This window comes from Sceloporus undulatus, chromosome 5 (assembly GCF_019175285.1).
Source record: "Sceloporus undulatus isolate JIND9_A2432 ecotype Alabama chromosome 5, SceUnd_v1.1, whole genome shotgun sequence".
NCBI lineage: Eukaryota > Metazoa > Chordata > Lepidosauria > Squamata > Phrynosomatidae > Sceloporus > Sceloporus undulatus.
Window position 1 is genome coordinate 69,555,735 of NC_056526.1, and position 24,918 is coordinate 69,580,652.

At 39.3% G+C, this 24,918-nt stretch overlaps 2 protein-coding genes across 2 annotated transcripts in view; both read left to right on the plus strand.

Moving 5' to 3' along the window:
* Positions 1-14,126, plus strand: part of LOC121930788 (hemoglobin subunit alpha-1-like) — a 30,892-nt gene extending 16,766 nt beyond the window's left edge. The window contains exon 2 of the mRNA XM_042467658.1: positions 13,595-14,126. Within this exon, the coding sequence (XP_042323592.1) occupies positions 13,595-14,026 (432 nt within the window). The 3' untranslated portion in view covers positions 14,027-14,126. The remainder of the gene's footprint in view (positions 1-13,594) is intronic.
* The window catches only part of ST7 (suppression of tumorigenicity 7), a 130,444-nt gene that overhangs the window by 20,529 nt on the left and 84,997 nt on the right, over positions 1-24,918 (plus strand).

Genomic DNA, 24,918 nt, shown 5'->3' on the forward strand with positions numbered 1-24,918 from the left:
GAGGTGCTTTACCTGCAACTAAGTTTAGAGAAACAGATATGGCTGGAGAACAAAGGATTGGTTTGGAATTCTGTCTCAACTGGCTGTACTGCCCTTTTTGTGTATTTCAGTCTACTCATCCGACCATGACACTACCGTTCTGTAGTGGTAGTACTAGACAACCAGCAGGGGAAGATATTACATGACCAAATACAAATAAAAAGCTAATGAAAACAATACCCTGAAGAATCGTCATCTTCCATAATACTACTGAGCATAGATGTTGATGATGTAACTGAGCATTGTGCTGGGTGGAGTGGATTGTATGAAGTATAGTGATTAAACAGTCCTAGAACCCACAAGCCATACAGATGCAAGGTCCGTGTTGATTCCTGGTATTCCAAATGACATTTTAAAACATCATACAGTTGGTAGAGTCCAGGTTAGGGATTCTCAAAATCCCATATGCTTTTCTCATATTTCCTATATTTCTAATGTACTGTTAAATCATTCATAGAGTGGTATGGAGATCTGCCTTTTTGGACTGACCTTGAATTCAGTGATGATTAATATCTGATTATATTACATATCTAATATGCTTATACTGAGTGTCAGGATTTTAATTTGTGACGTATCTAGATAATAGGTTTAGGTTAGATTGCTGGAGAAAGATCAAGTGTATTTCTGAATTTTAGAACTTCTGCCTGACAATGGTTTTAATGTCTGATATGAGTCTTAATGTGCAGAAATGTTATATATCAGGAACTACAATTCTCACCTCTTGTACTTCACTTTTAAGAGATAAGGATTGTCCATACCATTGTATTTCCCATATCTATGTATGGTTGTGAAAACTGGACAGTGGAGAAAACTGATAGGAAAAAAAAATCAACTTATTTGAAATGTACTGTAGTTATGGAGAAGAGTTTTATGGATTCCATGGATTGCTAAATAAATAAATAAATAAATGTATGTATCTTGGAGCAAATCAAGTCTGAACTCTCCCTAGGAACCAACTAATCTAAGGCTGTAGTACTTTGGCCATATTGTGAGAACACATGACTTACTAGAAAAGGCAATGGCTGCTGCCACACTGCAAAATTAATGCAGTTTGACACAGCTTTAACTGTTTATGGCTCCATTCAGTACTCCATGACTGCTTTTGTGTGACATGTTGGTAACATGTAGAGCATAGATGAGAGTTGTTGGACTGCAAGCCACACAGACTTAGCTGGTACAGCCAGTAGCAAGAATCTATGTTGAATATAGCTGAATATGTTAAATATAACAGACAAATATATATTTGAGATTATGCTAGAGGAAATAAGAGGAAGCTTGGTTTTTCTTTCCAAAATGGGACTAGGATTTGGAGTATAAACTCCACCCAGCATCATATCATTCAAACTGTGAGTACAAAGACTTGAAATGAAGACGTATGTTTCTTCCCTCTTTTCTTGTACAGTACTCATTCATTGTTTTGTTATTTTTGTTGTTATTTGTTATAAACTTTACTGCAAGGAGCCTAAGGGTCCTTGTTTTCAAAAGTGTTTGATTCATCCTGCACAAGATCTATGAACAGATTAATGTCATCACCTGATTTGGAAGTCTGTTAATAATTTGACTAACATTGCAGGATTTTGGGTTTGTTTGTTAATTAATTAATTAACTCTTACATTATTAGTTTTTTAAATTAAACTACCAACTTGATATTCATGAGCTTATCTAGATAACTAGATCGGTCCTAACTTTTAGAATAATTATTAATCTTGGCTCTGAATGAAAAAGTAGTTTACTAAGCTTTTCAAGCCTTCACTGACCTGTTTTCTAGTGGGTAGAGTTGTGTAGAGTTGTGTTTCACCTATACAAAAAAAGAATATTTACCTAAAGTTTAATGCAAATAAATTTGAAAAGAAATAAAAAGATGAGCATTGGCAGATTATTAAATATTAAATGCATGGCTCAAATGAATCAGGGCATCTGGAGAATTAAAATATATTCAGTTTATTCCAAACATATGTCAGCTAGTATATATTTTGTATAAAAAGAGAGAAGACTACTTTCATATAGATAAAGATGCATTAAATAGCCTTGTGTTTGCCCCTCATTTGTCCTGACTGATCAGTAAGTGAGCAGTAAAAATGATCTTACACAATATTTTAAAATACTGCTGTATACCTGTAATATGAAGCTCTGAAACCTACATCTTGCATTGTATCACACTTCTAATACCCTGGTTTGTGATTCTGGAACATTTATACCTGCACAGTAATTTTCTAATTTTGTAAAGTAAAAACCACAAAACCAATGAAATGGTGTGATCTCATAGATGTGACAACACTGAGGTCCTACTTTAAATCCAACAACAAAATAGAAAAGAATAATATACATGTACATGGAAGGAGTGAATTTAGATTGGACAAATGGACTGTCAATTAAATGTCCAATTTAATGAACTGTCATTGTCCATTAAAACTGCCAATTAAAATACTGACTTGGAGACTGAAAAGCAACTCACAATGACATTACGATCTTAAATGCAAACAAGCTTCACTTATATACCACTTCATCCTGCCTAAGCAGTGTCTAAGCGGTTTACAACTGTAAACTAATTTGCCCCCAACAATCTGGATATTCATTTTAGGGACCTTGGAAGGATGCAAGCCTGAGTCAAGCTTGAGCCCTTTTGCTGGTCTTGAACTCACAGCCTTGTGGCTTTGAGTGAGTGGCTGCAGTACAGTGCAGTGTTATGCAAATGGACCAAGACTGTGTTGTTTTGATGAACCATGAGCAGTCTGATAGGGGTAACTATAACCCTTTAACTGGTAGAGATATCTATAGCCTACCAACAAGAATTTATAACATAGCATTAGGAGTACTACTACAAGAACACAGTGTTGTTAAACTTCACCATTCCTCACAGATGCCATTCTTTTATTAGAAATGATTAAAATTTAAAATTACTTTTGAATGTGTACTGAGAAAAAAGCCAAACGCAAAGGCTGAAATGTGATCCATTGGACTGAATGCTGGTTTCTGAATCATTCCTCCTGAAAAAGGCTTGATGAAAGATGGTAAGGATGACTAAGCCACTTTAAAAATGTGTCATGCCATATTTCCAGTCTTAAAATTGTGTGTGCCATGAAAAATGCAAGATGTGTTAGATTTCCAGGGGAAAGTTTCCTGCTGCTCAAATATTTTTTAAAGAATGTTTGGTAATGATTCCTAGACAAAGTGAAATACTGTTATGTAAAAATCAATTGTCTGTTATGCCTGACAATAAAATATATCTGCACAAGGTCTGTCCAATGACAGTATTTAACTCCCATCAGTATGTTGCAAAAATAATGTTTTGTTGATGACATAAATCAAGAATTATGCAAAGTAGTCTTCTGGTCCTTGGAATTCTACTATTACTTTAAAGGAGTTGTACATCTTATGTGTCACACAATGCTGGGATCCCACAAAACCCCTCACCCCCCCCCCAGTTCTACCCCCTTTCAATCAAACCTTAACTCACCCCCGATGCTGGCCAGTTTAGAACATTAAAAACTTCTCTTTTTGGTGGTCTAAATACATAGATAAACATGTATTGTGGTACCTTCAAGACTAACTGGTATTGGAGTTGAAACAGCTTGAAAATACTTGCAAATGCCATCCACATGTAACAAAACATAATTTCCATTTCCAAAAAAAGACAACTATGATGAGAAAGCTACATACAGCCTTGTGGAGATCTGGAGGATTTCAGAATGGTAGTGTGCATCTCTCTGGGCTATGGATCATTCCCACCTCTGCTTTATAGGACAACAGGAACAATGCTATGATAGTTTGTGCTGCAAGGAAAAGGTGTCTGTTATTCTTCCAAATAGCATAAAACCAAAGATCTGTATGGGATGGCCAGAGCAACTTTTTGACAACTGGTTATTCATCATCTGTAAATTGCTAGGGAAAGCAGCAGACAGGTTGGGCCAGTGGATTCTCTTTTCCATTTTTCTTCTCATGTGGCTTAAAGGTTTTTGAACTTGGGAACTTAGGTATGTGGCCAGAGAAAGAAAGAAAAAGTAACCACCCAGGCCTGACCTCTGCATGCGTGAACTATTTTTGTTATTAACTGCCATGAAGACAACTTTGACTTATAGTGATTCCATGAATGAAAGACCTCCAAGTCACCCTATCATCAACAGCTCTTCTCAAGACTTGCAGACTCAAGGTGGTGGCTTCCTTGATTGAGTCTATCCTTCTTGTAATGTGCTCTTCCTCTTTTCCTGCCACCTTCCACCTTGCGAAGCATTATTGTCTTTTCTAGTGTATTGTGTCTTCTCATGATATGTGTAAGGCACGGCAGTCTCAGTTTAGTCATCTGAGGGAAAGTTCAGGTTTCATTTGCTTTAGAACCCATTTGCTGGTCTTTTTAGCAGTCCATAGAATTCATAGAATTCTTCTCCAGCACCACATTTCAAATTAGTTCATTTTCTTCCTATCAGCTTTCTTCACTGTCCTGCTTTCACAAAACCATACACAGAATTGGGAAATAGGATGGCATGGACAAGCCTAAGTTTAGTAATCAATGATATATCTTGAGACTCTGGGATCTTGTTTAGTTCTGTCCTAGCTGCCCTTCCAAGTTCTAGTTTTCTTCTGATTTCTTGGCAGCAGTCTCTAGTCTAATTAATGACTGAGCCAAGGTATGGAAAATCTTCAGCTGTTTCAATATCTGTATCATCTACTTTAAAGTTGATGTAAATTGTCTTTGGTCATTATTTTTTTCTTACTGTTCAACTGTAAGCCTGCCTTTACACTTTCTTCCTTGACTTTTTCAGGAATCTTTTCAAGTTTTTGCTATTTTCTGCTAATAGTATGATGTCATCTTATTGTTTTAAATTGCTGCTGTTCCTTCCTCTAATCTTCATGCTTCTTTCCTCTGAGTTTAATAATATATGTCAAGTATGATATATTCAACGTACAGTATGATAAAATTGATGATAAAATGCAGCTTTGCATAACCCTGTTACCAATTAGAAACCATTCTGTTTTTCCGTGTTCTGTCCTAACAGTAGCCTTTTGGCCTGAGTACAGGTTACGAATCAAGACAATCAAATATTGTGGCACACCCATTTCTTTAAGAGCAATCCAATGTTTTTCATGATCTACACAATCTGCCTTTGTTACAGTCTATAAACCACAGGCTGATTTTCTCTTGGAATACTTTCTCCATTATCTAACGCATGCTTGCAGTATGATGCCTAGAGCTTCTTGCTTTCCTGAACCCAGCTTGGACATCTGGCATTTCTCAGTCCAGGATTTTGAGCATGACTTTGCTTGCAAGGGAAATTAATGCAATAGTCCTGTGGTTACTGCAATTCCCCGTGTCCCATTTCTTGGTGACTGTGGGGCATTATTTTTTTCTGGGCCATTGTTTTGTTTTCCATATTTATTGACACGTTTTAGTTAGAACTAGAGTAAATTCTTATAAATTCTTTTGAAGCAGCTCATGGTATATAATCTGTTACTGGTGATTTATTTCTCCCAAATGCTCAGAATGTAGCTTTTACTTCACTTTCTAAAATTATTGGTTCATTTTCAAATGTTCTTCCTTGAAAGGCTCTGTCATCCTTACATCTCTTTTGAATCGTTCTTCAGTGTATTGTTTTCATTAGCTTTTTATTTTTATTTGGTCTTCCCCTGCTGGTTGTCTAACACCACCACTACAGAAAGGTAGTGTCATGATGGAATGAGTAGACAGAACACATACAAAAAGGGCAGAAGAGACAATTAAGACAGACTTCCAAGCCAATCCTTTGTTCTCCAGCTATATCTGTTTCTCCAAACTTAGCTGCAGGTAAAGAACCCCAGCATTCTGACTCCCAACAGTACAGAGCAAGATCCCTCTTGAGGAAACTGGCTTCATTTATCTATTAAGCCTAATGTGCTTCTGGTAAGCCTATTCCCTATGACTTTGCTGCTTCTTTTTCTACCACCATTGGTTCCTCTTATTAGGTAAGACTGCCTGTGATTTTAAAGTTTTTCAGTAGTTGGGAGAAAATGATTAACTTCGCAATAGCATTTATATTTCTATACCACTTCACAGTTAACTCAGCACTCTAAGTGATTTACAACCTGTAAGCCAATTTCCCCCAACAAGCTGGGTCCTTACTTTAACAACCTACAAAAGGATGGAAGGCTAAGTCAACCTTGGAGCCCTGGGATCGAACTCACAATGTTGTGGCTGCTGTACTGGCATTTAACTACTGCGTCACCTTGTTCCTTTTCCACCACAAGTCCTCTTCATGTCACACCAGAACCACATTTTTAAAAACCTGGTGTATAGAAAAACAATTCCAATAGTGAAGCTGATCTATGGGCAAACTCTAAATTTCTGATGAGATGAGTAGTAGAATGTAGTTGGGAGGATGGAGTGAGTGAAACGAACATATACTGTAGTAAGGAGCCATCAGAGTCTAAATACATGGATAAACATATATTGTGGTACCTTTAAGACTAAGAAATTTTATTTGGCATAAGCTTTTGTAGGCTCCAGTCAATTTTTTCAGGTGTGTACCAAAACCTTGTTGTTTATTCATGTAGATAAAGTTAAATTTTATAGGTCTCTACCATATTGTTTTTGCACATTTCACATCCCAAGTAAACTACAAGATCCCTTTGCATAATGACAAACAGTATTCCTCATTTTACTTTGACAAAAAGAAACACAGAGTACTATTTCTTTTTAAGAGGAAAATAGGCAGACTTTGCAAGGTATAGCAAACTTTTCTCATTCTTCAAGCAGTAAGGAATCTTGTGTTATTTTAAAGACTAACAATGTTATTGTAGTATAAGCTTTTGTAACTAGAGGCTTCTTCATCAGATGCCTGAAGCATTATCCATCTTTGACTGGTTTATGTGCACATGGCTGTAGAGAAGAATAGGTAAACAGTGAGGTTGCTTGGTATGCTTTGTAAAAACAATGACTAGTGACATTATGTTAAAACTTAAAGGTATGTGATGGAGTCAAAAGTTGGATGGAAACCTGTTAGCTTGTTCCAGTCTAAAGAGGATTCCATTCAGATTTTAGATAAGATGCAGTTCAGTAGTTTCCTGCTGGAGTCTCTCTTTTTTCAAGAATGGCAATTTTCTGGTCAGCTACAGCATATCCTGAAGTTAATATCAAGTAATTTAGCAAATATGATTTCAAAAATAATTGTTGTATTAAAATAAATAATTATAAAATAATAGTAGTACCCACAATGTCTGGAATTAATTTATCTGCTTCTTTTCTAGTGTAGAATATATGCTTTCATTCATCAGTAAAGCACTTCTGCCTTCTACATAGGCCATATTCTATGGAAATTACTGTGATCTAGATAAGGATTTCTGCAAGTATTAATTTGGTGATCCATTGACAGGATGCTTGTGTTATCAGTAGCAACTGTTTCTGAATAACAGCCTACTGTTAATAATTTGTCACTATCTGTAGTTTCCTCATTTAATTTATCTCTGACTGTACTGTTCAGTCTGTATCAACCATCTCCATATGTGCTGCTCAGGGTATGTGTCCAGAGTTGTGCAGGAATAAGTTGAGTCCAGAACAGAGTTACAATTTTTTTCAAAATAGTAATAAGAAAGAGTCAAAGTTCATGGCATGAGGGATTGACAATTAATTTTCGGTCTTTATGAAAATCCATACTTGGTTTCTTTTTTAACATGCATCAACAATATTGAATCTATTTTAATCATATCATAATTATTTGTGTTGGCAGAGAGCTTTAGACATCCTCACTTGCTCCTGAAACCTGGCCTCATCTTTTTATCAAAGTGATCGTACTTGTGTATACTGGATTCAGTCTGTATGTGAGGAAGAGCTTTCCAGCCCTCAAGTAATAGACATCCCTTATAAGAGACACCTGCTAGCCCTGTCTCACAACACTGCTACAGACCATAATCAACCTGTCCCTTAGGGAGGGGAAATTTCCAACCAATTTAAAACAGGCAGTGGTTAAAACCACTCTTGATCCTCCCTAGATCCCCGATTAGAAATAACTATAGGCTGGTCTTATTGTTACCATTTCTGGGCAAGGTGATCAAGAGGGCAGTTGCCCTCCAACAAGCTGCCTTGGATGAAGCCGATTATCTGGACCCATTTCAAACCAGCTTCAGGGTGGAATATAGAGTAGAAACAGCCATGGTTGCCTTGTTTGATGACCTCCATCTGGGCATCAACAGGGGAAGTGTGACCCTGCTGGTGCTCTGAGACATCTCAGCGGCATTCGATACCACTGACCATGGTATCTTTCTGGAACGCCTAAGGGAGTTAGGTATCGGAGGCAATGTACTCTAATGGTTCCATTCCTACCTCTTGGGTAGGTTCCAGATGGTGATGCTCAGGGACAGTTGCTCTTGCAAGAGAGATCTGACATCTGGCATCCCTCAAGGCACCATTCTGTCCCCCATGCTTTTTAACATTTACACGAAATCGCTGGGCGAGGTCATCCGGAGACATGGGGCCCGGTGTTATCAGTACTCTGATGACACCCAAATCTACCTCTACATGTCTCCGACTAAAGCAGTGACCAAGGATGGCATCTTGCCTCTGAATGCCTGCCTTGGGTCGGTAATGGGCTGGATGAGGGGAAACAAACTCAAGTTGAATCCAGAGAAAACGGAGGCACTAGTGATAGGTACCCCTGGTCCAAGGAAGGAGATTTGTTACCCGGTCCTGGACGGGGTCACACTTCCCCTGAAGGATGAGGTTCGCAGCTTAGGCATGCTCCTGGATTTGTCTTTACAATTGTCATCTCAGGTGGAGGCGATATCCAGAAGTTCTTGGTACCAATTTCGATTAATATGCCAGCTGCGTCCCTACCTGGCCCAGAGGTACCTTGAAACAGAGGTACATGCGCTAGTAACCTCTTGTTTAGATTTCTGTAATGCGCTCTACATGGGGCTACCTTTGTACCAAACCCGGAAGCTTCAACTGATTCAAAAAGCTTCGGCCAGACTGATCACTAAAACATCTAGATCAGAACATATTACACCGATATTAAAATCTCTGCACTGGCTACCGATTAGCTTCCGGGCCCAATACCAAGTGTTGGTCAATACCTTTAAAGTCCTATATGGCTCAGGTCCGAGTTACTTGAAGGAATGTCTCTCCCTACGCAATCTGCCCTGCACACTCAGAACATCTGAAAAGATATTATTAGAGTAACCAAAAATCAGACTGAAATTGACCTATGATCCAACATTTACTGCTGCTGCCACCAGACTTTGGAACAACCTACCGGAAGAGATCCTTTGTATTAACGCACTAGATGCTTTTAAGAAGGCACTTAAGACAGATCTCTTCCGGTGGGCCTATCCATTTGATCCACCATAACTGAACCTAGGAACCTCCATTACTCATATATAGATATGGATTTGTATCAGTTTTATTAAATTTTGTCTTATTAAATGATTGTTGTAATTTTAGATAAATTTGTGCTTATTGTAATAGTGATTTTATCTGATGTATTCCTGCCTCGATCCATGAGGAGAGGCAGGAAATATAAATAAAGATATTATTATTATTATTATTATTATTATTATTATTATTATTATTATTATTATTGACAAGATTTCCTGCTTTCAAATAAGGTTTATCCTTCATGATAAGTGATACACAGCAATTGTAGTTCAGAAGAACTATCTCCATCGCATCCAAATGTTCCCATTTTTAACGTGATGTAGTGGAGAAAGATTTTTGTTGTTGTGTGCCTTCAAGTTGTTCCTGATGTATGATGACCCTAAGGTGACCCTGTCACAGGGTGATCTGAGGCTGAGACAGTGTGACTTGGCCAGGGTTACCCAGTGGGTTTCTGTGGCTGAGTAGGGATTTGAACCCTGGGCTCCAGAGTCATAGTCCAAAGCTCAAAGCACTGTGCCATGCTGACACCAAAGATAGGTACATTTCTGGAATAAATAAGATAGTTTCCTAGGTCCCGGAGGTTACTCCTTATTAAAACCTCTTTGTAGGCGAAAGAAAAGGGAGTTCAGATGAAATTGCTGCTAAGTTTAACTGCAAGGCTTCTCTAAGTTTGGTATTTTTAGTACTGTACTATGATAGTTTGCTCTTAGATTTGTGAAATGGACTGTGACTTGTCAATTGCCGTGTTAGGAGATGGATAGTCACCTTCAGATTTCTCAAAGGCAAACAATGCCAAGATTGGTGATTGAAGCCAGTGATAAGGATCACTACAGCATGTTTTTTTTCATGAAATGTTGCAAAACCTGTTTTAAAATCAACACACACGGTGATACTATTTCTGCTCAGATTTGTTGGCGCTGAGAAGGCTCTCTAAGCAAACAGTACTGAATCTTCATTGAATAACAGCTGCCATGGTTTGTCCAGGTAAAGAAAATATTTATAATATACAGATTAATTTTCTGGAGATGTTAATAAAGTGCATATCCGTGGCATCATTCATGTTTTTGAATAAAGGCTGCATTTGTAACAAGCCAATCCGTCATTCTGCCTCCCTTCTTCTGCCCCCACTGCTTTTTGGTGATCAGGGCTGCTTTGATTTTTTTAAACTTGGTTTCATATACTTTGGTTTAAAAATGGTAAGAAATCCCAGCCCATCATCTGATTTTGTTTGTTTGCTTGGAAAACCTGTATAAGGAATCTGAGCTTCATTGTCTATTACCAATAAAGAATATGTGACTTGCACATGCCACCAAGCTCCTTATAGTATTTTCAACACAGAGAATCAGTCTTAGATATGATAATGTATATTTTCATTTGGAAAAATAAATAAAATTACATGCATACCTTTGTTAGTTACTGCCTTTAAAACCTTACATGCTTTGGATCCAAATTATCTACAGGATTGGTTCCTCCTGTACAATGTGGCCAATACACTCAGGCCCTCTGGGGTTGTTGTTCTTGTTGTTTTGTTGTTGTTTGTTTTGGGGAGGTTTGTATAAAATTTTGAATATTGTCTTGGTTATTAGGAAAGATACTTAGAAAACCATTTTTGTTAGGAGGATTTATTACTCATCTGGAGTATAGTGGAAATTTCCATGGCAAAGAGGAGAAAGTGATAAAGGATGCTAGGCACTAGAAAGGCACTTTGTAGAAGGTTCTGTGAACTTTCCTTGGCTCTCCAACATCTGATTTTCCAGAAGCTTCAAATTGTTGGGATGATGAAGAAAATGCTGAAAGGGCCTCCCTTCCTCTTCCATCTTCATTCCCAAGTAATAATTTTAAAAAGTTTCATCAGGAGCAGAACCATGATATTTGGTCATTTGTCATGGACCATATATTTATCATATGTACTTGGCTATAAGTCGACTTCATCATAAGTCAAGGGCAGGTTTGGGGGCCAAAATTATGGATTTTGATGTGACCTGTGGCTAAGTCGAGGGTAAAACTTAGGTGCAGTTAGCAAATGATCTAAAGGATGAAGCAAAAGAAAACTATGCCAAAGAACTTACAAAATTCCATCAGGCGTAAATCTTTGTGCTCACCCTAAACTGGCTGTATGAATGAGAGAGGAGAGGGCTCAGTGCTTCCAGGACAGATTATACTCTTGCCTTTCACCAGTGAATGGTTACTTTTTAAAATAAGAGTTAAATTACAGTACTTACATTGCCCCATGGATAAGTTGACTCAGGTTTTTTGGGTCAATTTCCGATTAAAATTCCTAGAGTTATACATGAGTATATACAGTATGTAAATTCTGTAAAGGTTAAATTTACAGACTACAGTCAACCAGACAGCCACATGAAGAATGAGGGAAGAACGCTTAGTTATACTCTTTATAATCAAAACATGTGATTAAGTTGAAACTATCCATTACTGATGTTTCAAGTCAGTCTGTTATTGAAGTTCCCCAAACTTTTTTGCTCTTTCTACAGAAGTGGTTGGAAACTATTGCCAAACAGTATGCTTACCTTGCCCCAATCAAACACCACAATCGTCTCTTTTTCTGATTGCTGCCTTTGCACTGTCATAGCCTACCTTAACCACGACTATATAGACAAATATGTGGCATTTCCAGAAAGACAGGAAGTCCCTGTCTTTCCTCAGGGTGTGTGCTCATACACTCCAGGTATGTTCCAAGACCCTATTCTCAAAAGTCTGAGGAACTACACATGTGCGCATGCACACGTATAAGCACACATGGGATGCTTTGATAAAATACAGCGGGAACTTCGTATCTTCTGGGTTTCATTCTAGGACCCCCCATGGATAATAAAATCTGTGGATGCTCAACTCTCATTATATACAGTGGCATAGTAAAGTGGTGTCCCTTATCTGAAATGGCAAAATCACAGTTTGCTTTTTGTAAATAAATAAATAAAAATTTCAGTGGATATCCAGAATCCCTGGATACAGAGGGTCGACTATGCTCTGAAATCCCATGGAGAAAGCCTATACAAGTGCAGTTATTCGTGCTGGTCTCATTTTATTAACCAAGACTTGAAATCATAATGAAATTTTTGTAGATTTCTAAAAAATTTGCAGTGCTGCAGGATTATTATGTAGTGTTTTATCTTGCACTATAGATTCTACAAGTGGCTGATTTATAATCACACTTCCTTTTGCACCTTAGCAGTGTTGAAATTTCCAAGGGTATCTTTAATTCCCTATTCATTCTTGGTAAAAGTCATTAAAATTGTCTACTTGCTTAACTTCTACTGAACTGACTTTTTACAGGGGCTTTACTTTCTGAACTGGAGAGCATCTCTCTTTCAGGGTCTTTGGGAAAACAACAATAATGAAGTGTTTTTAGTAAGTAGATGTTGAACTTTCTGAGCTGGAAATCCTTGATTATGGAGATTCAGTGCTTCTTCATCATATTAGCATCTCACCTTTTCATTTAACAAAACTTGTAACTATAAAAAGAAAAAAGAAAAAAAATTAAAGAATTGAAACCACAGTTAAAATTAAAAAAACAACACAAAGTCAGAATTCTGTAATTATATTCTATCATTTTATATTACATATTACACAATTGTTGTTGTTGTGTGCCTTCAAGTTGTTTCCAAGTTATGACGACCCCAAGTTGACCCTATCACAAAGTTTTCTGCAGCTGAGAGTATGTGACTTGCCAAGGGTCACCTAGTGGATTTCTATGGCTGAATGGGGAATCAAACCATGATCTTGAGATTTGTAGTCCAGTGCTCAAGCCACTACACCATGCTGGCTCTCATATATAATATTTTATAACATTTTACAGAATATAATAACAACTTCAGAGTCAGCATAAAGTACCAAAGTTAATCCTTAAAATCTGCCTGAACAGAATTTATGACTGAATTTTTTTAAAAAGCTACATTTCCACAACTGTCTCAAAAGTCTCAAGTGGGTGTATGTGCGCACACAACCATAGTTCCATGAGTACCTCATTTGCCTCACTTTGGAATAAATGGAGCTTGCAAAGATTTTTCAAGGGCAGCCCATATGATATGGTTCAGGCTTAATATAACTAAGGCATATTGTACTGTGGTAAGGTACAGTCACCACAGATATTCGAGCTGGTGACCTACCATACCAAGCTGGGCAGAAACCCCCAGACCACCATAGCTGGTATCTAGGTATTCGACTGCAAGGTTAAATCCAACAAATCTCTTCAAGTGTGCACTATATTTTATCGAGGACGACAAGAACCACATTCGGGCCACTTGGGGCCACATCAGCAGCAATGCCGAGGCCTTCGGGGCAGAGGCCCTCAGCCGGATGTTCGCGGCGCACCCGTCCTCCAAGACCTACTTCTCGCACTTCGACCTGACTCCGGGCTCGGCGCAGATCAAGGCCCACGGCAAGAAGGTGGTGGACGCGGTCACGCAGGCCGTCAACAACCTGGACGACATGGCCTGCGCCCTGGCCAAGCTCTCCGACCTCCACGCCGAGAAGCTCCGCGTCGACCCCGTCAACTTCGGCCTGCTGGCCCACTGCTTCCTGGTGACCATCGCCGTCCACAACCGAGGCCCCCTCCATGCCAGCCACCTCCTCTCGCTGGACAAGTTCAGCATCATCGCCAAGATCCTCTTCGCCCACTACCGCTAGACAGGCGCCTCCGGCCCCCAGGGACCTCCCTCCATCCCTCCCTCCCTCCCTCCCTCCCGCCCTCGAACGGACCCCGAAAGAGCAATAAAACCCTCTTGACTTCACTATATTTTATTTTATTTTTTAAAAAATAATCTTGCCCTGTTAAGAATAGGCTGAAACCCTCCATCAAGTGAAGATAACATTGCCTGGGTTCGCTTCAGTTAGGCCTCATTATATCTCATTCTTTAGACAGGACATCAGCTAATTGCTGGGAATCAGATGAAAATGGGAGGCAGTTGCATCTGTGTACTGATGATGATGTACCCCAGTTCTCTAAAACTCTTCCAGCTGCTTTAGGCAGAAGATGCTAAATAGCATATGGAACTGGATGGACCCATGGGAGAAACCAAAAGCTAAAGGCCAAGGCTTCAGGCAAACATTACCTTATAAAATGGATCTTGGAAGGAGCAGAACAAACTAACATAAATATTTGCCAGGAAAATAAGAAATATTGAAAGATATGGCAAGATCTCTTAGAACAGGGGCGCACTTCTCTTCCTCATGCTTTCTAGTTCCCAGCATATGTTGTCAACCTGAGCAACTAAAGTAGGTCTGAAGTGAAACTGAAATGCCTTAGGATCAGCAGTGGGCAGCTTGGTGCCTTCCAGATATTTTGGAGTCTAGTGTTTATTAGGGCATCTATGGCTTGTAGTTCAAAACTGTCTGGAAGTCAATAGATTGCTCTAAATAGTCTATACCATCCAAGAAATTGAAGCTGATACCATGATGGTCTCAAGCAGTTTCCCCCCAAACTGTAGTATCTTCTCTAAGCCTATAGTGGTCAAATATTTTTCTGAGTCAAAAGATGGGTGAGCAGGAGATTTTTAAAGGATCTTCATTTAATACCCCTTTTCTCAGTTTCAGTATGCTTGATGAAAAAGCACAAAAAAAGCTAAATTACTGTACAATTGTTTATTACTGGTAATCATTTTTAAAAACACACAGACTATATATTTCTGCATCTACTTACATCTAAGTGCCTTTAATGTCATTGCATTAAGTAATGCAGCCATGTAACTTGCCTTATTAAGGGCAGTCCTTTGTTTAAAGGATTGTCCAGTTCATGTCAGGGCCCTTTAAAAGGGCATCTCTAGTTAGCAGCTGGATAGCAGGCTCAGCAGCAAGTGGAAATGTATTTTTCTTTAAATTCTAGCAGTGACCTGTAAATGTGCAACTTCCTCCCGCCCTCCCCCCTTCAGTTCTCTGTCTTTCTATAATGTGTATGTAGACCTGTCGTCTTTCATACTCCCTTTCACCAGTGTGAATGTAGCCACCATTTCAAATGCAAATGTGATAATACTACTTCAGTTTCTATTAAAATTTCACTAAAGTTAGCTCTGCCAAAAAGGGAGGGAGCACAAGAGACAATCTGCTCTTAATCTTTTTACATATTACGGCTGGTTTCTAGTACCAAGCACTAATACATTATTGCCTCTTTGCTAGCATTTCCTTACATACTGTATATATTTGTGTATAGGTCGACCTCGTGTATAAGTCAAACATAAAGTTCTGGGGGTCAAAAGTCTGGATTTTATATGAGCCCCATGTGGATAAGTCGAGGGCAAAACTTAAGGGCATGTAACCATGGATGTAAAAGATGTCCTGCTCCCTCATCCTGCATTTTCCTAGCCCAGCTGCCCTGTCTGGAGGCACTGGGCTGGGAAGAGGCTTGGGGAGTGAATGATTGTTCTCCCTGCTATTTTATTACTGTATTGATTCATGTTTTGGGGTCAATTTTGTAGTATAAATTTTTCGACTTATACACAAGTATATACAGTAGTACTAGTTGGAGAAACAGCCTATGACTGTTAAAATGTGAAATTGTTTCTGTACAACTGGGACTAAAATGGTTATCACCTCCAGTCTTCATGTTGATAGAAATAATACAATAGTTTACTTCCTAAATATAATCTGAAGGGCTGTACAGACAGCCCTACAGGGGCAGCTCTATGCTGCCCCTGGAAGCCCTTGCTTGAGGATGCCCAACCACGGCCCCAACCCAGTGTAAAAAAAACCTGCAAAACATGGCTCCTATTTGTGCCATATAAGGGGCACCATAAGTGCCCCGGTGTGGCGTTATGATGTCCTTAGTGCACAGCACTGTTTGGGCTCTGTGCACGAGGGACATCATCATGGCGTGCACTGGCTGGACAGGCATGAGCCAAGATGGTGACCGAGCTGTGCAAGTAGGACTTTGAGCATGTGAACCCTCAGCCCTGCCTGAGCCCTAGTTCGCCTACTGGCTGGCATAAAGTGCTGGTCTGTATAGGCTAAGTCTTCAAAATAGAGAATACTGATAAAGTTCAAAATTGCAGTGTTTTGAAAATGAAAGTGCTAATATTTTGGGAAATTTAAGAGACTAAGTAGTGTGTGAGAGATCCTTGTTGATTTTGATTTCTAGGCTGCTTGATGAAAAGTTTTCCATGGCCCTATGTATATAACCTGCCATCATTTTAATGTATTCCAGACCCAGTTCAATTTATTAGTATTTATATAAGTCAGGTTCTTGTTTCTGAGCAACAGCATCATTGTATACGAGTGGTGAACAGGCTATGGCTGTTCGTCATAGAATCTGAAGATTAAGTACACAATAACAAAATCATAATACCGTATATACTCATGAGTCAACCTCATGTAAGTCAAGGGCAGGTTTTGGGGGCAAAATTATACATTTTGATATGTCCTATGGATAAGTTGAAGTTAAAACATGGGGGCATGTAACAAAGGATGTAAAGGAGGAAGCAAAGGAAAATGATATCAAGAATATACAAAATTCCAGGCATAACTTTTTGAGCTCACCTTAAGGGCTAGATGGATGAGGAGAGAAATATGGTGAATGTTGGTGGTGGGAGGTGACCTAACAAAACACACAGGCCTAACAAAACATGCACATGTCAAAAAGGATGTAAAGGCAAGAATTAAGGTACACTATTCAATCTTATATCAAAAAAGGAACATCCCTTTCTCTAAGTAGAGTGATGAAAGGCAAGAGCTTAGTCTATCCTAGGAAAACTTAAAAAGAAGCACTGACTCCCTCTATTCTCTCTGAGCTCCTTTGAAAGGAAGTGCCAAAGAGCTGCTATCACCTCTATTTTCCTGCACAGGTGCATAAATAGGCTAGAAGCAGTGTTGTGGTGGAAAGAATAGAGAGGGTTTGTGCTTCTTTTAGGTTCTCTGAGGACAGACTCAACAACTCTCATCTTTCACCACTCTACACAGAGAAGGGGATGGTTCCTTTTTTTTTTTACTTAGGGTACAGTACTTACATTGACCCATGGTTAAGTTGACCCATGCTTTTTGGGTTGATTTTTTTAACTAAAATTTCTAGACTTCTACATGAGCATATATTCTCTTTTGCAGTTGGTGGGGCAGTGGGAGACAATAGAAAGTTGCTGTCCCATCTACTGATCCCCAGTTGCGCACTAAGAGATGGAAGCCCCAAAAGGATGAGGTGCCGATAATCAAAGTGGCACCAGGAGCAGCAGCAAAAGACAACACTTGCAGCAGTATAGTTTTCAAGCAAGAAGGACAGCAGAGCAAGCCTTGGGAAAGTAGAAGTTGTGGTTTGTTAATGGGAGGGAGAAGGAGAAGCTGTGGCAGGGAAGAGGAAATGGAAGCAATGAGGGTGCAGGTAAGAAAAGTTGTAGGGCATGGAAGAAGATAGAGCTATAGAAACTTTAGTTCCAATGGATCAGAATATGACAGAGAACATTGACCTGGAAATGTTGACCCCAGCAGTATGGCTATTTGGCTTACATGGGCTTTGGCCATCTCTAGTATATGGCAGGTATGATTACCTTTGTTGTTGTTGTGTGCCTTCAAGCCATTTCCGACTTACGGCAACCCTAAGGTGAACCTATCATGACAAGAGTTGTCCAGGGGAAGTTTGCCATTGCCTTCCCCTGAGGCTGCAAACATAGTAGAAAAAAGAGGAGCTCCAACAATTATGGAACACACATATTTTAGCATAGCCCAAAGTATCACTTACAAAGCCTGTAAAAGAGATGTTGTATTCAAGTGTGGAATACCTTTCAATTATTTTACAACCTCCAAGATTATTTTCCTTATGAATGAAGGTGCCAGAAAACCTTGATCAACCGTTTATAGGACTGTCACATAGAATTGACTTGGAGTCACATTCAGCCAGCTATCCTTGATATTAACACACACACCTAGAGATACTTTATGGATAGATTTTGTTGTTAATTTATGAGAAAGGGCTCCAGAGTAAATGATTTTCCTATCCTTGTTAAAAAGCCATCTGCTGCTATGCAAAACTAAAATTTTGTTACATCGTATGTAAAATACGCTCCCAATTGGTTGGTGAAAACTGATATGTGTATAACATGATCTTGAATTTGTATCTGAATTTGTTTTTAACAATTATTAATAATTGTATTTTGCAATTATTATTTTATCAAGTTATTTTGTGTACTGGTCAACAACCGAATAAATCTTACTACTACTACATATATTGAATATCGGATTGCATATTTGCATTAGATGGTATTATTATTATTATTATTATTATTATTATTATTATTATTATTGCTAAGGCACTTACAAGGAGGCATTTGCAGACGCTGAGCAGATGGTTTGTAATTCATTGGGGGACAACGTTGTCCCTTATCGTCTAGCATGGGGAAGGTTTCTTCTCCTTTTTAATCAGCAGGGAGGGGAAATATGTGTGGTTCTTTGTCTTCTGTATTTTGTGACAAAAGAATTCCCACTTGAGTTGCGGTGCTCTATTCAGGCTCCCTCCGAGCCTGTGGTTAACAGCAGTCAGTCTTTGCAGTGTTCTGACGTCATCCAGTGTATGCATAAGCTATGCTATTGTCTTACTGAGAGCAGGGGCTGTGGATTGCAGTATCTGGTGTCTGCTACCTATTTCTGCCTCACTGCATCAGCAGAAGAGACCCTGACCTTCCCTCATCTACTGGATTTTGAAAGAAACCCTCCTGATAGATATATACATATTATTATCTATTCCCTTGCTTCTACAAAAGAAGACCTGTTTTGCTTTGAGGGCTGCAGAAAAAGGCAATTTGCAGACTGAAGAGCAGAATCTGACGGCTGGATAGCTGTGGAAGCGGCGTTGTCTGGCTTCATGATCCCTGCTGTGTAGCAGCCTCATCCCTCCTTCTTTATCATACACATTCCCTCTATTTCTCTTCCTTTCTCTTTCTAACTCCCCTTTTAAGATACAAGCATCTGGAGCCAGCCATGTTTGGCACTGAGTCGTCATGTAAGTAAATGTGTTATCTCCCTTTTATTTCTGTTTGGAGAGAAAGTGGGGGGAGCAGGACTTATTCTGCAGCATCATTTTGTGCCCAGTAATTACATCTAACGTGCTGCAGAAGTCTTCAGAGCAACAGGGACAAAAATCTGTGTTTCTGCCTTGTTTTTTAAGAAATGAAGGATGCTGAGGTGGTTATGACCCTCTCTCCTTTTGTCGCGTCTTTGATACTGGAAGCAAGACAACGTAGGACTGTCAATGATGCTGAATCCAGGCCTCTCAAGATGCAAAACAAAATGTGCCTTTGCCTGAATGTGTTCATTGAGCGCATGTGTGACTGGCACACACACACATGATCTCTCTTAGAGAGATACAGTAATTGAAGAGTTACCTATCTTACAGTGAGGGGGTTTCAGAGGTTTGACAGAAAGCTACAGGATTATGTGCTAGAGAGGTAGAGCATATTTGATTTAACCAGTGAGCATCATCTTGCTGCTGGAAAATAATAGATATCTCTCAGATGTTGTTTGAAGTAGCAGAAGCTTAGTTTGTTGTGGAGTGGGGGGGGGATAACATTTGGTATACAGTATGAGGAAGACATTTCTAAATGCAAGGTCAGTGGTTTGTGGTGAATGAAAACTTACAAGACCATCTGGTGCAAAGAAGGCAGTGCAGAGGGATAGAGGCAAACCGGATGAGTTTGTTTCCATTTTACAGACTCAAGTGGGGGAGGGGGTCCTTGCAAAAGACAAGATTGTTATTGGGATCTCATTCCTAATAAGATGACTGATGACTGTATATCTCAAACATCATTGGGGATCAATAGTTACTTTTCATGCTATTAACTGAAAAGGGAGACAAAAATAAAAGAATATACTAACTTGCTGGAAATGGTATATAACCTGCACTAAAACAATTATTTTTTGTGATCTGAGTATCCATGACAAGAGAAGTTTACCTTCTATTACTATTTTTTTCATAGTGGTTAAGTACTTTATTTTCCTTAGCCTTGATTATAGAGGTTAAAATCTATCTGGATTGGAAACATTGTAGGATAACAACCCTAACCCTAACCCAAAGGGTTAATTGGGTCTTTTGATTCAGTTCTCACTCTTTTCTAATACAATACCTGGTCAAGGTCAAGGGAGAAGAAAATTCATCATCAGTCTCGACATTGTTATGGCTTTCTTTCTTTTCACTGGTAAATGTTGTGTGTGTGGCCTCAACTCTTGACTTGGGTTTATTTTTATTTTTTATGTATTTGGTAGCTGATAGTGAAAGAAAAATAGTGGATGGTCCCTTAGTTTGGTGAGATGACACTTATAATTTATCCTGGCAATATAACTGGTGAGAGTCTGTCTAAAAAAAGAAAAGAAAAGGAAACCATTGGTATTATTAGTTCAATGCTTTCTTTAAGAATGTGTGGTGTAATTATATAGTTAATGGTAAATAGCTTCTGTATAAATAGTCCTCAACATAAAGGGCTTCCTTATTGTTTGCTGAACGGGACTCTTTGGTAATGTCACCAGTACGCTGTCTAACCGCCTGCCTGTCTGAGAACAGCTGGGCAAGCTTTTGTTTCCATGACATCCAGATTAATGCATTTTCTGTTTTTTAAAAGTGAGTATGGTGGGATCAGAGCTAACCTAACAACCACTAATTTTGTAAAATTCATTATACCAACATTTGATCATGAAAAACAACAGTCAAAATGTTACGAAGTTGAGAATTTCATGGTGAGGGGAGGCAGACAGTCTTAGCTAGGTGCTTTGTGTGCTGCCCCACCCCATTTAAGACAGGTGAAGTGCTCTTTGAATCTGAGAATTAGTAAGCCACTAGTAGTGTTGGAATCAATAGGAGGAAGCCTTACAATGGCTTTTCGTTTTCTTCTTTATCGAGTGCCATTATCTGTCCTTTGTTTGAAGGAGGCTTCCACTGTGCAATTACTGTCATGAAAGAGGGGATGTTTGGAATATGCAGTGCACTCTTCACCATGCACCTGGAATGCCATTTGTGGTAGCAAATGTAGAGGTAGCAAACCACAGGTAACTGACCAAGTGGTTTTTTGGTGGGATTTTTGTGTGTGGCAGTGCTAAGTTACTTAGAAAGATGTCCAGAACTGGGCAGTCAGAGGTGTGCCTGTATGCATCATGCATGTCAGAAACTGTAGACTTCTAAATGGATTCCTACAGCCACCATAGATCTTTTCCTTTGTCCTGTATGCTTCTGTCTTTAGCATGTCAGACAGACCTCCCCCCGCTGAAATACTGGACTACAACTGCCCTTGTCCCCAGCCCTGCTGTCTGGGGATGGTGTGGATAGTGGGAGTTGTATTTGTACCTGCATTGGTCTAGGTTAGGGAAACCAGTAGGGTTCCGAGATACTGTTACTGACTTGGAAGAGGCACATTACTTGGTAAATGCTCTGTAAACACATTTATTTATTTATTTATTTATTCATACATACATACATACTTTATGACAGTTCAAGGATAAAACATGTATTTTGCAGATTTTTTATGGCTTCCCTTCCCCTCCACACTTCTGAACCTTCTCTGTCTTTTGCGTCCTGTAACCTAGTACCATTTCACAGGTGAGCATATAGTAATTGTTGTGGGTCACTGCCTGGAGCCTCCTTCTACATGGATTGATCTACAGACAGATGTCCTAATCCAGTACTGATGTTAGAAGAGGGAAATCACAAGTTCTAAAGTCATAGTGCATGGAGAAGCTCTTCTTGTACTTTACAAATAAGATGGGCAGTAAAGAAATGATGAAGAGCATTCGATCAGAGGTATTCAGCCTAGCTAAGTCTTGGCTAATAAACAGTAGAGAGAGTTTTTTCCCTGCCTGTGGATCATTTCTTTTCTGAAACGACAGACTTCACTCAAGGCCACTCTGTGCTAAAATATTTCCATTAGGCCAAACTGTGTGCTTCTTTTAAAATGTAGCTAGCATATCTACTCTTTTTATTATTAACGGACAGCAGAGAGCCCAGACTTGATTGGGATCATATTGTGTGTCGGGTGTGTGTGTGTGTTAAGGTGAACTTTACAGCTTTGCTTCTAGTGAACTTCTAATTTGGATAAGGCTCCCTGGACCTACAGTTCATATTGCCATACATGAACATTAAAACAAAGAGGTTAAAAGAATGAGAGTTCGTTTACATCCACAGTGTGCACACACTCAGTGAGACAGTCTTTTAAAATCTTTCCAGAATCTTGTTTAGGGTAGACATTTTAATTGACTTTCATTCCCACTTCTATCACTATTTTGTAAAACCAGCAGCTGATATAAGCATGCCTCTGTGGCTATGCTTTTGTTCAAAGCCCCAAATAGCCTTAGCATCACGATTAAAGTATGGTTAGGCAACTTGGCGTCCTCCAGATACTTGGGACTACAATTTCCATTCATCTTATCTAGAACATCTAATGAACAGTTATGGGATTTGTAGTCCCAAACATCTGGCAATTACTATGTTGTCTATTACTGCATTAAGGTAAAGGTAAAGGTAGTCCCTTGACATGAATGCCTAGTCGTAACCGACCATAGGGGGCAAAGCTCATCTTGGTTACTAAGCTGAAGAGCCAGTGTTGTCTGAGGAATACTCTGGTGTTCACGTGGCCAGCTTGACTGTACCAAACGCTGTTACCTTCCCACCGAAGTGATACCTATTTTTCTACTTGTATTTGCATGCTTTCGAACTGCTAGGTTGGCAGAAGCTGGGACTAGTGACAGGAGCTCACCCCATCATGCAGCACTTGGGCCTCGAACTGCCAACCTTCCGACCTTCCAATCATCAGAACTGGCATCTTAACCACTAAGCCACTGCATCTCCCCTGCATTACAGATTCATAAAAAGCAATCAGTTGTGAACAAAGTGGGATATATATATATGGTTTAGTTTTTACACATGTATGCCTTATTGTAGCACTCAGGAGTGTCTCAGCTAATTACACATACATATCTGAGTAGTAAAATTCAAACCCAGGGGTCCACACACTATTGATTTGATTGGCTTGAACCCCACCTTTGTCCCTAAAACATGGACCTGAAGATGATTAACTATAAAATAAATAAACCCATTAAAATATTTTTAAAAATTAATTAAAACTTACATTAGAAAGCAATTAAAACACACCAGCTTCCAAGTGCCTCCCAAGCCACATCAGTTGCTTTTTTCTTTGCTGTTGGATCCTCAGGGATACCTGCAGCAACAATAATCAGACTTCCAAAGCACTGCAAGAAATGAAAGAAGAACCCTTCTCCATCAGTCCCAAAGCAGGACCAGTCATTTAGTGAGTAAGTAAATCTGTCTTTCCAGATGGGGAAGGGGTAATGGTAAACGCGCTTGCACTCCCAGAAGACTGGATTTTCCTCTGTGCAGAAGCCAGAGAAGGTTGAATGAAGATGGGGTCTCCCTGTCTGTCAAGAACTGCATCGTGCATTTTGGCTGCCATTGATTTAGTGCAAATACACACTTGTGAGATGTAGCCATGGTTAATGTGTGTTGGCATACTGAAGAAATGTTATGGGACATGCAATGGGGGTGTTTGTTGCAAGGGGCTATTGGTCATATTCCTTTGTGCTGAACAAACAGAGAGAAGGAAGTTATGCCTGGCTCCAGACTACCCAAGGTCAATTCCCTGGGAAAACAGGCAGATGAAATAAGGACAGTGGTGATAAAGGAGCTAAGAAGAACAGGGTTGTTTTGCTTTCGTAACGAATGAGAAAATAGCGTGCCAATGGTTTGAAATTGTATGTGGTTTAATTAGGCTTTGCTAACACTTGCTGTTTAGTTCTGACAACAAGCATCTCTGGTATAGACCTATAGTTATTGAATAAAGGTTTTCTGCGTTTTACTACTGAAGCCTGAATTCTGAACTAAGGGAGTCACTGGACTTGATGCTATTACTCCTAGGTTTGTATTACAACAAGAGACAACACTTCTGTCTTCAGTGATGTGGAGATTTTGAAAGGCATTTATCAATTTTATGAAAGTCCTGGCATTAAGATTTGGTGCCAAGTGGGCTTCCTAGGATGAGCATGCCAAAGTCCTCAAATTCTTGCTGTAGTTACTAACTCACTAACAATTTGAGAGGAAGTGTTATCTAGACAGTCAACTCCTGAGCTAAATAGTGCCTTAAAGGTTAAAACAGTGCTTTGAACTGTGCTTGGAAACTGCAGGTAAACTGAAGGGATATATTCTAATCAGGTAGTCCTGGCCTGCTACTAGTCGAGGTATTTTGGCAAATAGTTTCTAAAGGGCATTTGCACATACACATGTATATAAGCAGATTGTAGGTTCTGTTTAGAACAGAAGTAGGAGTCATGTGGCTTTCCAGATGTTGGATTGCAAGTCCAGGTCAACATGGACAATGATGAGGAGTGCTGGGACCTGCTGATGAAGAACATCTGGAGAGCTGTATGAGTCTCAGTTCACAGCCAGTGAACAAGAAACATAAAGTGATTTAACAAAGTAAATAGAAAGAATCTAAAGGGCAGGCTGTAATGGCAATGGTATGCACTGGCCATCAGAATATTCTTTCAACTGTGGCCTGTTACAGACAGCCCAAATAAAGCTGCTTCGAGTCACAGTAGAGATATGGTGTTTC